This window comes from Parus major, chromosome 4 (genome assembly GCF_001522545.3).
Source record: "Parus major isolate Abel chromosome 4, Parus_major1.1, whole genome shotgun sequence".
Taxonomy (NCBI): Eukaryota; Metazoa; Chordata; class Aves; order Passeriformes; family Paridae; genus Parus; species Parus major.
The window spans coordinates 9530661-9546386 of NC_031771.1; the positions used below are offsets into that span (position 1 = coordinate 9530661).

At 43.3% G+C, this 15726-nt stretch overlaps 2 protein-coding genes across 4 annotated transcripts in view; both read right to left on the reverse strand.

The window, feature by feature from the left end:
- The window catches only part of KLHL8 (kelch like family member 8), a 21278-nt gene extending 14260 nt beyond the window's left edge, over positions 1-7018 (reverse strand). For 2 of the 3 annotated variants that reach the window (XR_001521154.1, XM_015625425.1), the window contains exon 1: positions 6959-7016. The gene's annotated coding sequence lies outside the window, so the exon portion shown is untranslated. Of the gene's footprint in view, positions 1-6958 lie in introns of all 3 variants that reach the window. The other variant, XM_015625426.1, reaches the window with a different exon arrangement.
- The window catches only part of LOC107202717 (estradiol 17-beta-dehydrogenase 11-like), a 15427-nt gene continuing 6091 nt past the window's right edge, over positions 6391-15726 (reverse strand). Inside the window, exon 7 of the mRNA XM_015623637.3 lies at positions 6391-6882. Coding sequence (XP_015479123.1) covers positions 6391-6882 — 492 coding nt within the window. The remainder of the gene's footprint in view (positions 6883-15726) is intronic.

Here is a 15726-nt window from a genome sequence, read left to right on the forward strand (position 1 = left end):
AAAAGTAACTCTCCCTGTTTTCCATAAGTCACCTTGATGTGCTGGAAGGTACTCCAGAGTATACTGAGAAGCATGTTCCTCTTACACTGACTACCTTTGCTTTTATGCTTTTTTAGTTAATTTATGATACATTCATTCTTCATTTTATGCTAAGAGTTAATGGCTGCTATAATTCAGGGACTTCTGCTCATGGACTCTGGTGTTGGAGGAAGTGGACTGGCCAAAAGAACAAAAAAATTCTTCTGCAGTAAGAATTTAAGTCACACGTCTGGGAGCAGAGCTGATTTTCCTTTGGGAGATTTTGAAAGTGTCCATGCCTCTTACTAAATTTACAGCTCTTCATGCATCAGTACAGGAGAAAAAGCAGGAAGTGACCTGAGGCAACCGTACTTGTTCCAGCTGTAGGTCACAGGGTTGCTGCCAGCTCCACATCCTGATAGAGCTCGTGGCTGCACTGCACTGGACAGGTTAAAGTGAGATCAAACATAGGAATATTTGCCTATGTGGTGCTTTAAGGTGGTAAGCATTCTTCCTTTAAAAGATATGTAAGAGAAAGATCTTACTTCTTCCAAAACTACAAACTAGCTGAAAGATATTATGGATCATGAGAACTTTATGCAGTTTATAGCAATGAATACCTTTTTTCTGCTGAAAACTTCAGTCATTTGTCAAATCTGGCATAATGAAGCTAAGATATTTCTCTAGTTCATTATGATACTTTGGTTCTCAATCCTCCATGACTGGTACTCATGTTTAACATGCAACAAAGAGGTCACTATTAGCACTGAGATCTGAAGCTGACACAGAGCTTCAGACACAATCTCCTGAAATGATAAAAATTAACATGGACAAACAAGAGGGAAAGGACTGATATTGAAATGCTGTAGAGTGATGTTGAAAGGCATCGTGTGTTGTTCATTCACACGATAATGTAGGTAAGATATAGCATCTCTAGCCTACACTTGTGGGGAACTCATGCTTATTTCAGTCTTTGACTGACACTCCCGTTCTACCACTCCTGGCTTACTCACACCCAGACATTGCTACATTGAGTTAAGACACTGGGTATTGGATACATACTAAGTACCCCCTTGATATTGCAGGGAAAGAAACTAGAACTGACCCCAGAGAAAAGCAATATTTACTCGGGCACACAGCTATAGATAAGAAAATCACATCTATGAGGGTGTGCCCATTTGATTGTGATATCAAATACATGTATGGGAACACAAGAACAAGTCAATTACTGTTCCTCAGGTAAAGAGAAGTTTCTGCAATATGTTAAAAAGTAACAGGTAATAAAACCTTCAGAAATATTCAGACAACAATAGACTGACATACTTCAGCTTTCTTCTGATGAGACTAGGTGGCAGGCAGATTTTTATTGTTCCCCCAAGTAAACCAGTTCAGGAGCATCTTGTTTCTGTCATACACCAGGCCAAGCAAATCTTTTTAGACATCTATCTCCAAATCCTCCACTGGTCTTAATTACAGCATCTAACAATTTGAGTCTTCAAATAAATCATCACCTGCTCTGGACAGTACCAGCTGTAGCCCTGCTTTATTTGCAGAAAACACTGGCTTGGGCTCATCTTTAGCCATACACCTTTCTGTTCTCAAATTTTAAATGAAAAATAAATTAATTTTAGTAGCACTTGACTCAAGATATTAAGTTCTGAAAATCTGAAGATCACTCCAAATCAACGAAGGTCAATATATTTCAACTTCACAACTAAGAGAAGAGCCATTACAGATTTACTCCCCTAATCAACAGTAATTCAACAATAACATACAACTACTTGAGGTTAGTTTAGTCCTGGATGAATGCTACACACAAACACACAAGTTTTTCCTCTCTAGAACAAAACACTGTCATGGCCATTCAGAACTTCAATTACATGCTCCCTTTTTCACCTTAAGTCTTCCAGTCTAATATTTTGACAACATTAAGGGTGTAAGTGAACATCACAAGTGACTGCCTCTAAGGAAACTAAAGGAAGTGCCTCATTTATAACATCATGTATAATTCCTTGTAAACAGCTACTTGACACCTTTCATGAAGAAGTAGCTATCTGAATTAAAAAAACCCAAACAAACCCCACACATGTTTACAGCTTGCCATCGTTTGCAAAGAGCCAGTCAGCAATTTCCTTGTTCAAATTAAATATTTAGAAATACTGATGATGTCTGCTATTCTCAAGAGGGCAGCTGTTCCAGACCCCAAAGTCTGTGCTGTGGTCATCAGTGCTGGCCCTCAGGTGAGGGACTGAGGATACCCTCTTAACTGCTCCTCAAACTTACAAAAGCAAAAAAGGATGGGAGGTCAAAGCACAAACACAAAGCACAAAGTTCTAATTCAGATAACATCTGAATTCAGTTATGGATGCTAACTATGAGCAAAAGCAGAGAGCACAGTGCCTGTGGAAAAGCAGGCCACATAACTTTCTCAGTCTCGCCTGAGAAAGTGGCCTGGGAAATCATAAGGAGGAATTAAAACAATCCTCAGAGACAGAAAGCAGCCTTGCAGGTGCTGCTTCTCTGTTCCTTGTTTTCTTGCAAGACACGGTCGAAGGGTGGTGAACCCCACTGACCAATGATGGTGATGTGTTAGTTTACTAACCAATACGTTTTTATTTTCTGCACTTTCATGTATCAGTCTATACGTGAAAGTACAGAAAAATAAGATAAGATATTTATAAATAAAAGATCTGAGGTTATAAACCTTAAGGGAGGAACTCTCCTGTTCGACTCACAAGAGAGTCTGTGTCATTCTTCTCGCTGTTCCCAATAGAGTGACATTCAGTAACATCTGAAAGTGACACGATTTTGATTCAGACAATACTGAATAAAGTGTAAAATTTCTCAAGTCACATTGACTTGACATAGACAAAATACCTCCATTTTGAAGCAAAAATAAATTGAAGACAATAGGCAGTGGTAGGCCATGAATAACATCGCTCTGTTTTCCCCCATCACAAAATTAAATCCCAGGAATCCTGGCTGACAAGCCAATCTAGATGTTGGAGTACATGTCCTCCTTCCCCTGTGGAGCACCTTGGGAGGCAGTGTCCCAGAAAGAAGGGATCATCCTTATTCTTTCTCTGACACATGGGAGGAAGACACTTCAGTGATACAAAACAAACAAAACCACAATTGCCACTGTAACAAAAACTAGGCAGTGTTCAGATAAGAGGCATTATAATACCTGTAAATCCAATGCTCCTTATGATCAGTGGTACTGACGCTGGAAAAAAAGTGGCAGAAGTGCAGGAGAAATAAAGATACAGATGCAGTTTCTCCAAGTATCCTGTATGTAATTTTGACTACCTACCCCCAAGATGAACTACAATCATATCATGATCTGTAAAAGGAAGGGTGGTCAGCCTCCCTCAGAAAACAAAAAGAGCTTTTAATGAGGGAGACAAGAAATTTGCCTTTGTAGCGTGGCTGTGTAAAACTAAGTTGTCTAACACAGAGCCTGTTGAGTCTCTGTGGGTAATGAAATCCTCTCACTGATGCCCACAAGATCAGAACAGCAGAGGCAGCAACAAGATCTTCTCCAGTTTAATCCAGCTAACAGCAATTTGAGTTGTTGTCTTGTGCTAAGAAAACTTGAACATTTGGAGAAAGGACAGCTGGCAGAGCTAAGGAAGACAGAAGAGGGAGAGAAGTGGGAAGGGCAGAAGGCAGCTGCACTGCAAACTGCAGACAAGCAGCAGCTTTGGCAGGGACTGTGCCAGCAGCTGTTTTACTGCTCAGTCTGGCTACAGCTGCACCATCAAGATGGAACACGGGGGCGGGGGGGGAAACTGATCAACAAAATAGTGTAGAAGAATCCTCAGTTCTCCCCGTTCTCCCTCCTCATCTTTAATTGTGGAGACTTTATGCAAAACTGTTCAGATGCCCACACTAATTAGATCAAATTAGATACGGCTGGAAAACATGGGACTTTTCAAATTACACATGGTATTACAACTCTAAGCCTACCACACTTTTCAGCAGAAAGTTATTTAACAGAAAGGAAAAAAAAATAGTCAGCAACTAGCTATCTAACTGGTTTTGCTCGTTTAAAACCACCAGGATTGCTTTGATAGAAACACATAGAAAGGTTTCTTAGACAACACTAATATACATGAATAACGATGTTATTCATGTCCTACCACTGCCTATTGTCTTCAATTTTTTTTTGTTTCAGAATGGAGGTATTTTGTCTATATCACGTCAATGTGACTTGAGAAATTTAAATCCTTTCAGTATTTTCAAGGTTCTTTGCAGCAAAAAGTGACATTATTGTTCTGTGTTACTTGTCACACAGGTAGCTAGTGAAATGGATACAGCTGGCACCATCTCTCATCTGTATGTATAATCAAAACCCCATCAGTGCTGCAGACACACAACCCGTGAATGAGGACTGCTCTTCCTTGGAAAAATGCAACAGAAAAGGTGTTTTCTAGAGCATGAAAAGCATAGTCAGATAAAATTTCATTATGGAAATAATTCTTCCTGGCAGTCTCTTCATGCTGTTTTGAGACTTCTTCCCAGCTCCCTTTGATTCAATGCTCAGTGAACTTCTGAGGTTTAATCCCAGTTTCCATGAAACACCAGAAAGGCCACCTCTCTCCTGAGGTTTATAGAATGGCAGGTTGACAATTTTGTTTAATTTTGCATCATAAAAAAAACAAACAAAAACCTCATATGCCATGATTTATTTATGCTTAGTTTACTTTTACTTCAGAACAACCAGCAAAACCCCTCAAAAGTGACAAAGCAGCAAAGCAGGACTCTGCTTTGCAGATACAGGAGCAACGAAGGCATGGTTTATTTATGGAACGTAAACTTGAGAAGACCCAGAAAGTAGAACACAAAATAAAAACCACTGAAACTCAGTGCAATGGGTGCATAGTGAAGTGCTGATGAATAGATACAAAAATTTAACTAGTCTACTACATTCACCAGAACACAGAACAGTCCCTTACCAAGGAGAGGTACTACTGTCTTCTCTGATAGACTATTAAAAATAACAATAGTTTAAAAGTCTCTGCAGCAGCATTTAGTCCAGCCATTCCCAGGAAGTATTAACAGAGAGTAAAATTATTTCTAGGTCATCTGGCAGCTTCCTTTGTCTTAGACATATAAATCAAGGCATAGCAGAGCATTCCAGAACTGTAGCCAAACAATGCCTCCCATGCACACACCAGTGTCTTCCTCCCAGGACTCTCTGTCTTGGTTGCCAACCATCATCACATTAATCTAGAGCAGAGATTCACAAGACAAACAGCTCAAACCATAAAGCATTACCACCTTCTTTTTGTCCCAGAGCTGCAAGGCTCCTTCAAAATCTGTCATCAAGAGGTGGCAGAGGTAATATAAAACAAAAGGCTTCACAATCCAAGATGCTACAACCATTGCAGGAAATTATTACAAAATCTGTTTGGTGAAACCTGCTGGGGAGGAACTAAAGCACTGGCTAATATGGTACTGTGCTGCCTTGCATCAAATTACTGGCAATCATTACACAATGATCCTGTCTTCATGTGACCAGACTGATTACATCTGCCTTTACAAATGAATGGCCAACTAGAAAAATGGATGTTAGACTACTGACATCCCACTAACCATTAATAAAATAAATGAGGTCATGAGCACACTGCACAGGAACCCCAGGCACAACCCTGCCACGTAACAATGCAGTCACACTTCTTTCACAGCACAAGAGATTACAAGGGATTCAGCCCAAACTAACCCAAAAACCTCAGACCGCATTGCTTGAATGTGGCTGAACCTTTTGTAGCTTAACCTCCATTTCCAGCAAAGACTTATGAGACACGTCTGTTGTGGTTTTGACAGCATTTGATGAGCTGTATTAGTTGCTGTGGTACTTCTCCATTGTGTGATTTGTTTCTTAATCATCCTTGCAGTAACCTTTGCAACCAGCACAGAAATCACAGAAAGACAGGTTTCTCTGAGTTTCATAACTTTTACAAGTGTAGGATATATAGGAATGACTTGGGCAAAGAAGGGAACACAGATACACTTCCCAGTGGCCAGTAAGCAATTGTCTTGAGTGGAGATGGGAAGGAAAACCTAGTAAAGGAGGAAGGGAAGCCAAGCAGGCAGTTTCAAGAGCTGGGGGAGCTGTGACATCTTAAATTCTTACTTATTTGAGAAGGAAGGAGAAGCTAGGAACTCCTGAACCTCTCCTCAGTAGCATTCGACAATTTCTTGCTGTTTTTTTTTTAAACACGAATATTTGTTTTGGGGTAAGCTAAGTGACTCGTTATCCTTTACAAGATGTCGATAGTGAGCCAAGGCACTACGTTTGGCTGTGGTCTCCACACGGAGCATCTTGAAACGTATGGAATCCCGGCTTATTTAATTTTTAAAGAACATTTATCTCCTTCTAGAACGGTGCAGCCGCCGGGGCTCTCTGTGTGGGTGCCTTCGCAGCACAAGCCCCTCGATACCGAGCCCGGGCACGGTGCCGCCGCTGCGCTGAGCACAGCCCAGCCCTGGTAACCATTTGCATTGATTCCACCTTAACCCCCCACACACGGGCGCTCGGTCCGGCTCCCTGGCTCCGATCGCGGCCATCCCCGTGGGCGAGGAGGGAGCCGGGCCGGTTCCGCGGCCCTCCCGGGAACGGCTCCGGTCCATCCCGCCCTGGCGGAGCTGCCCCAGGGTTAGGAGCCCACGGCCGTACTGCGAGGAGGGGGAAGACCACGACACGGCCCGCCCAGCCGAGCCCACTCCCGGGACACCTGAGCGGAACCTGAGGGCAGGGGGCGCGTTATATAAGGGCGGGGAGCCGCCATGGCGGTACGAGCGCGGTACGAGGGTGCAGGAAGCCGGGGGAAGCGCGTGGAGTGGGATGGAGCCCTCCACCTGCGGGGGAAGGGAAGGCGTGAGGTGAGAGCCGGGGTGAGCCCCGCGGTGCCCCCCCGGTGGCCGCCCCGCTCACCTGCGCTGCCGCTGCCGCCGCGGCGGGCCCGGCGGAGTGCCCGCCGCCCGCCAGGGGGCGCGCCGCGCGCATGCGCTGAGGGGCGGGGGCAAGGCGGGAGCCCGGCGGCGCTTCCCGCGCTCCCGCCTCCTAAGATGCCCTCGGGGGGACGGCGCTATACCTTTGCTCAGTGGGGTGTGTGGAAAATAGACTTTCCTGGTTCTTTGCGCACAAAAGGGCTAATCTTCAGCGGGAAGCAGAAGCAAGCAGAGCAACTCCTGAGAAATAGCATCACCCTGTCCCCCCAGTCAGCGCTGTCTCCGCCCCTTCATGAGGGGAAGCCGTATGAGGAGTGGCTGAGGTCATTTGGTGTGTTCAGCCTGGAAAAGAGGAAACTGAGGGGGTCCCATCGCAGTTATAGCTTCCTCGTGAAGAGAAGCTGAGGGGCAGGCACTGAGCTCTTCACTCTCCTGAGCAGCGACAGGACCCGAGGAAGCAGCATGAAGCTGTGTCAGGGGAGGTTTAGGTTGGATATCAAGGAAAGGTTCTACCCCCAGAGGGTGGTTGAGCAGGTGGAACAGGTACCCCCGGGAAGTGGTCAAAGCACCAAGCCTAACAGAGTTCAAGAAGCGTATGGACAATGCTCTCAGGCACAGGGTGTGACTCTTAGGGATGTCCTGTGCAGGGTCAGGAGTTGGACTCGATGATCCTTGTGGGTCCCTTTGACATCAGTGTGTTCTGTGATTCTTTCATTCTATAATGCAGATCAGAGTGATCCTGATTCAGATTTTGGAGGAACTGCTCTCCATGAAAGAAGAAAGAGAGAAGGATGTAATGCAGAGAGAAAAAGGCTGTACCAGCTCTGGTCTCTACAAGTGTATATTTTTTATATATACATATCTCATACAGAGAGATACATACAGTATCCTCCAGTGCAGGAATGCATTTCCCCAATACACAGTTCCCCCCTGGTTTGATTCAGTCTCTTTGTTAGCACCCTTCGCTGCCTGTGGAATAATAAGTGTAAGTCTTGCACCCATTTGGTCAAAGCTTGACTTAAGAACTTGAAAATAATTGCCAAGAAACTTTTGCAGGCTGTTAGAACCAAAGAAAGACCTTACAAAAGAAATAGGTGCCCTGGGGAGTATGGAGTCTTCCTTGCACAAAAGCAAGCATAGCTTGCCAAGTGAAAATGCCCATCACCTCCAGCCCCACAGATTAAGATCCCAGTAGATTTCCCAGTTCCATACTTCAGAACTGAAATCTGGACTGGATGCCAAGATCACCTCTACAGATGCGCATAGTAATTCTAGGATTTCGTTTTTTCCTGAACCCAACACAGTCCTGCTGAAAAGCAGGAAGTATCTGAGAATGAGTGGCTGGAGCTTTGCAGTTCCACACAGAGTACACATATACTGTTTTTATGAGGAGATGCACATCTATTTAGGAATATTTAAAGGAAAAAATGTCCAACTAAATAACACTTTTATTTGAGGTGGCCCATTTGACAAGGAGACAGAACACTGTCCATGAAAATATGGGGATCATTGTTATCTCAAATGTATCTGATGGGTTTGGGTTGTTATTTAATTCCATAGAGGTCAGAGGCAGTGAAAATTCAGTGGCAAGCAGCTGAATTGATTTATATATAATATAAATATATATTTATATATAAGCTTATCAAAATGTTGCACTAGTTGTGATCAACCCAACTCCTTTTAGGTTTTGCATAAATACATCTCAGGAAATTCCTCTTCAGCAATGTCTTTTTTTTTTTTTTTTCCCTGAATATGAAAATCTCAAGCAATCCTCCCCAAGTTCATCCATGTATTTGAAAGGTACTAACCGGAATGTATGTGGCAGAGATGCTGCTGTCCATGTGAAGTTTCCAGAAGGCTGGAATTGGACAAAGTGACCTGTACAGATTTGTGTTTTGGAGATTTCCCATCCCCTTCTATCACAGTATGTGCTTTTATTCCCTATTGGCCTCAGAGTTTCTACATCATATATCCACAATGTCCAGACTTGCAGCTGCTTTACTTCCCTAGACTGGTTCTCTTCAAGATGAAAGCCTGACATTTAAAAAGTGCTGAGGCAGGAAATACTACCTCCCAGCTTCCTCAGACGAGCACTGGGGATTGAAGCAAGGTCTGTGAAAAGGTAGAAGTCATTAGTGAGCAGACTACTGTTCTAAATGGGGAACTTTGTGATCTTATTTCTGGCTTTGAGAATAAGTGATACAGCTTGTAGTGTATTGTGGCTCTCATCCAATGCCCCTGGAAACCACCAAAAAGGCTCTGATTGACTTCAATCACAGTTTCATTAGGCCTTCAACCCAAAAAGATGCCATTATTTGGTTTTGCTGCCATTACGGTGCTTGGCGTAGTGCTGCTCCTGCTCTCACATGCATTCAGATACATACATACACTAAGTCCTCACAAGGAGTGCTTTACAGCAAGCAAGGTATAATCCTTGATGACAGAAAGAGGTTAGCTTTTCCTGAATGTGGGCAGACTTTGAGGCTGGATTCCTGGTGATCTATTGTCACTGTTCTGGTAAATGCTTTACCTCTGTTCTCTTAGTAAATATAAAGTAAGTATTTGTCTGGATTCTCTTAAAGCCTTGAGTTTAAAACTGTAGTAGCTTTTTGGATGAGCAGCTGTAGAGACCTGTAAGACTTCAGTAGTTTATCTTCCTGCTCTAAAGGCAACAAATTAAAAAATATTGCTATTCCCTGATAGCAACAATTCTCAAAAAAAAAAAAAAAAGGCTACTGTGAAAACTTAAATAACCAGATTTTTTTTTGTGTGTGGTTTTCGTTTGTTTTCTTTCAGCTGTTTCAGAGAGAAAAAAAGTTCACTTGGTCCAAGAACCAAATTATGACCTGCTGTAGATAATATTTTATATATTAGTAAAGGCCTGTCTGCACAAACCTTTGAAATAAGTCGTGATATTAAAGGCTAAAGTCCTTGGAACTTTCCTGCAGAAGAGAGAGTAAAGCAAAACAATATCCTTGTGTACAGGAGAAAAAATGTAAACCTGTGTGCATTAGCCAATGGTAACTTAGCCCGCAGACCCTGTAGAACCCTATAAAAGGTGTGCTAAAAATAGAAATAAACAGCATTCACTTTTATTTCTGTGAAGGCTCCTGAATAAGCTGGCGGTCTCTCAATAATCTGCAGCTTAGAGACAGGACATAAACTTGGGTGAAAAAGAGCTCTGGGTGTTGAGTGACTGTGGCTTTGTGTGCTAATCTCAGCTACATCAGCATGTGATAGATGCCTACAAGGTGAAAACCCACAGGAGCATAAACACCTTCCTTGAGGAGGCCTTGAAGATAAAAGGAATGCCAGGTAGTTGTGTCTTGACAATAAGTTGTCATGCACTGAGTATAGCTTTGCACCATGTCACTTGACATCTTCTAGAGATCCTGGATTAGCTGCTGGATGAAGAACAATCCATTTCCCAAATTTGTTACTCCACAACTGCACTAACACAGCCATGCCCACTGCCAGGCTCCAAGGTAATCATGGGGCTACACATACATACAAAACATCTCTTTCTTAGTGCCTTTGAACAAGCAGTGAGGTAGTTCAGCACTGCACTGCAGAGGCATTATCTAAGATGTCCTTTATAGTATTGAGGATCATGCTCTAGGATTTGTCTGCCTGTGATCCATATTATGTTTGTAAGCACTTGGGAATATCTGTGTTTAATGTAACTGTGTATGGAGCGTCCCAAGCTTCATGACTTCCAAGGCTTTGGCTGTGTTGTGTGTGACAGGGCAAAATTGAAACAGTCCGTGTCTTAAAACATAACTATATGAAAAATCTATGCTGCTGCTTCCTTATCTATAGGCCTCTGGCATACATGGACTTATGTCATCCTGCTAAAGGAGAATACACCTCTGTTTGGCATGTTTCTTCCCTTTTATCTGTTCCCTGCTCCTGAGGAGAGAGAGAGCATGAAGCGAGCTACAGCCTCTCCTGCCCCTGAATTGGTTACTGATTAACTTTATGGATTAGGCAAAAATTCTTGTGAGTCAGGAATTCTTTGTAAAGAAAATGAACATGTGAACAATAAGTATAAACTATGTTCATAAAATGTTGCATTTTAATGACTCTCAGTCACTCATTCTTAGTGTCACGTCCATTACAACTGACCCATATAAAAGGAGTCTCCTTTCCAAGGTGTCTCCATAGTCCTGTGCAGAGAACTGCAGTATCGCAGAAGCTGTTAGCTGTAACTGTGTCTGTGTTAATTAGTGTCCTGACTGATTTTGGTTGGTTTGGTTTGGGTTGGCTTTGTTTGGGGTTTTTTTGCTGAAAGTATTTCATTAAATGCACAAGAACTGACCATAGCTCTCTGAGTGACCTAAAAGGGCACTTCTAAGGAAATAACAAATGAATCTAAATTTTTTTTTTAGCTTTTTCTGGCCCATACTACATTGCTTGCTATAAATCATGATGTAACCTCCTTCCAGACAAATTCATTAAAATCCCCTTAAAATTGTACTTGTGTTTAAAAGGGCTTTTGGTACAATTTAATGTCTAAGAGAGAGAGGAGGATGGAAGTGGAAATGTGCCACATGAGCAGATGTTCAGCTGTGAAGATACCATTAATGATTAAGCTGTGCAGCCGGTACTGGTGTTAACAGCTTCTGCATGCTTTAGGGACTTAGAGAACTCAGCTACACATAAATACTTGTTTTTTCCCCTTCTGTAATGTCCCAGTCGTGGGCGGGAAAACAAATCCATGACTCTTGCTCCAGGTGCTCATGAGACAAAACATGTTTAGAACATGTTTTAGAACATTATTTAGAACTCACTTAAATACCTGGTTCAAATCTCCCGGGCTAGACAGCCACTGGCTGAGATCTTCCTCCCTGCCCAGCTTCCTGGCCATTGTGCTTTCTTCTCAGCTTGGATGGGGCTGGCCAAGGGTCCTCTGTAATTTATCCAGGGACATGTTCAGGCTTGAACTAGCTGAATTGGATCTGTGTTATGGTCAGATTCACTTTGTCCATTCCAGACCAGCTGTACTGTGACAATACTGTGACAAAAACATTGTTTTTCATACCAGAGAAACCTGAATCTTGTCATTTGCCAGTGTAATTCCAGTGTAACTACACAGAAATCACTCAATGAAAATAAATGCATACCACCACATCTGCATAGTATTAAAGCCAGCTATTACACAATTTTCAATTTTTCCCTTCTCTTAGAGTGCAGGTGTAAGCTCTATAAGGCTCAAAAAAGTCCTTATGTACTGTATTCCAGGTCAACGCTTCAGAGGGAAGCAGCAACACCTCATCACGGAAAAGCTACGTGGCCATCAAAGGATTAGTGCAAGCTCCTGCTCAGGGTTTGGGTTTTTCTGCCATTAGGGATTACCTCATGATTAGCAAGCTGGGAGGCACTGGTGAACATGACTGTCTGGAATTCCTTTATATAATAAAAATACTGCCACTATTGTCATCAGAATATTTTTGAGCATTGAGTGTATCTCCCTGTTGCAGCACTGGTTTAACTACAATATTTCTTGAAAATAATTTTGATTGTGATGTTTTAGAAAATGATCAGCTACCAGCTGCAAACACTAAAAGGCTGAGAACACAGAGAAGAAATATTTTGCACCAGAACAAGTTTAATCCTAGGAACACCTGGCTTCTTGGATAAATGTAAGCTTATTCATACTTTGGTAGAAGTTCTGCAGTAAAGCTACAATCCTACAATCTTCTTGGTGATGAGCTCAAACAAAGCAAGGGACTTGCTTGGAAAAGGAAAAAAATGTGTGGTCAGATAATAGATGCAAAATGAAAGAATCTGAGAGATTGAAGGTACCAAAAAGTTGAGCCAGAATTTTTGCAGACAGTTTTGCAGCACTCTGAACTAGCAGTGATCTCAGATGTTTAATTTCAGTGGAGAAATAGTAAAAAAGCACCAAAAAATTACAAAACCCCTTCCTGAACTGCTGGGTTCAGGAGATTCTGTGCATTTAGAAATCCATGTTCTGAAATGCTGCCTAAAATTGCCTGGATTTTTATGCATACTGGTACTACCTGCAAGTATGAAAAAGTATTGCCCTAGTCATGATACTGGGGCCTTAGAGCTAGCATACAGTGGCACTAAGAGGTACAGCCCTGATTTTCTCTTGTAAGTGGCCTAGGTTTGTGCCAAGAAACACAGGTTAAAATGATTCTCCTAACACTCTGAGTAGGATTCAAGGACTTTGGAAAAATGCAGCAGAGCCAGTCTCCAAAGAAGTACTCCTCAGACTTTTCTAAAGAGACAGACCAGGTGGCAGTGCTGTGGGGATCCATGCCATTAGAGATGAACAAGTAATTCACTTTCATACCTCTTGCTTTGGGGACCAGAGCCCATGTCACCTGGCGGGGCAGTCCCAGAAGAGTCATCTGCCTGCTGGCTGCAGCCCCTCAGAGACTACACAATGCACCTGGCACATGAAATATCTGTGGGGCCTCACATTCCTGCGCTTTCTTAAAGCAGAACAGCTGGAAGAGCCAAGGAAGGAGCTCCACAGATTTCTAGCCAACATCATAGTGCTTTTTAACTGAGTTGTTTCTCATTATGTCTGCAGGAGTCTGGGCAGACTCCAGCACAAAGACTAAGAATCAGGCGCTTCCTACTTTTCTCTTGGAACTTGGTTCTCTGCCTAATTAACACATCAGTGTTTGGGCCAGACCCCAATTGCACGAGTCAGCGGTGCTGTCATTTTCCTGGCACAGGGCTCCAGTCAGTGCTGGGGCCAAGGAAGAGGAGGCAGGGAGGGCATGGAAGCACCAGCTCCGAGAGACACCTCAGCAGGAGGCAGAGCACAGGGCCAGAGTCACTAAGCTGACTCATAAGGAGTGCTTAGGCCAGGGTGTGAGGTACCACTCTTCAAATTTGGGGCTTAGTGGTAGGTGGCTGCATGAAACCTGCTCACATGGACTCCTGCTGGGCACCCATGTGTGACCAGAGTTTGGGCTAAGATCCTGTTGAGTGTTGTGGCCAGAAAGAGAACTGAGAAGCCTGGGAGGCTTGGTGACTCAGTTCTGTCACTGGTGTTCAGGAGATGAAAGCTGAAAGTCCCCACGTTTTGTCCTGTTTTTTTGCCAAGTAGAAAACTAGGAAACTCAAGCAACATGGAGAAGAGCAAGTAGCTTTCAGTTGTGACAGGCCTGTCCCTCAGAAAGAGCTGAATATGTAGTTCAAATAGAAGCAGGACAAGACTTCTTTCAGAATAGACAAAAGTCACTAAGTCACTCATCTTAGATTTGGGGGATGCCACTGAGGCAGGGAAAACAGACTTAGAAAATAGCTTACTGAAAATGAATGCATGTTGAACTCCATTATCCTTCAGGACTCAAAACACGCTTCTCTCAAATGCTTTGGGGATTCGGAGGGTATTGGTTTAAATACTAAACACATCTTATACTCCTTAATTGACTTGCAAGATTTTGGAATTTTTTAATTCTCTGAAATTTGCTTACCTTTTCTTTACTTTCTTTTTGATTTCTCTATGAAGCAAAAAATCCAAAGCTGGGAACTAAGACTTCACTCATGCTGAGTGTCCTGTTACATGAATGTTCCATGAGCAAAAAGGAAACTATTTTTGTGTCATTTAGCTCATCTAGCAAATATCTGTGCTGATGGAAGCAAAACATTTACCTGTTGCCAGCTCAGAGTAGGAGGAGCTGGGTGGTGAGAGCTCCCCTTTTCTGAAGAAAAAGAAATTTGGTTTACAGAACAACTTGAAAGGCTCAGGAGAACAGGACAGATTCCAACTGTGCTGAAGGTGGCAGCGCATTCAGGCCTGCCTGGGATGGCTGCAGGCCAGCAGTGCCTGCTGTGGGTGGGAGTTGCACAAGTGGGTGCACAGATCCTCTGTGCTCTGGAGGGGTCTTTGACCCATGTGTCAGCAGCTGCTGCTGCTCTCTTGGACCCTGGGCCAAACACCTTCAGGGGTTTCACCTCCTGTGCCATCAGAGCAGGCCCCTGGCTTGTGTTGAGGAGCTGTGTGAAGGCTAAACTGGAGCCTTCCTATGCACCCCCAGCCCTGGCACTGCCTTTAAGCCTTGGCCCATGCATGGGCTGCATTGCCTGGCCCTGTACCTGACTGATCCTGACACGGCTTCCCTGTGTGCTAGGGGACTGGCTCATCCCTGCAGCATAGGCTGACTCTGATCCTTTCAACATTGGGGCACATGCTCCACTGTCTTTGCCTGGACCTGGTTGCAGCTTTCATTGCTGAGAGACACCTTTGGGTTAGAAAAATGTATTTATTTGTAATATGGAGTGTTGATGGTGCTAATGCATAATTGATAAATGTTGTAATTAGGCACTACATTAAAAGCAAGACTGAATTATTTCAATAATACAAATAATTAATTCAATAATTCTCATTACAAATACACACAAAACTGTAAGTGCTCATTAGAGCACAGTTTTCAGACTTAAAATTAATAAGTGAGATGAAACAGGCTGCCTCCTCTGTAAATTGCTTCTTGCAAGATGCTTTTGCTCAGGGATGAGTGCAGATTAACATGTTCTCAGGCAATCCCTTTGCACTCAACTAGGCAGCTGTGCTGTCCCAAACACAGGCTTTGTGGAAATTCCTGTCTGCCTCAGCACAATGAGACACAAGTGATGGGATGTACAGTCAAAGCAGCCCTTCTAGAGCTGCATCTCTGCTTTGCTAACACTCCCTGTTATGCAGGTGTGTTCCAGCTGCAGGTGTGGGATAAGCCCTTAGGTGGGAACAGTGGCCTGGAAGCACTTGCCTGA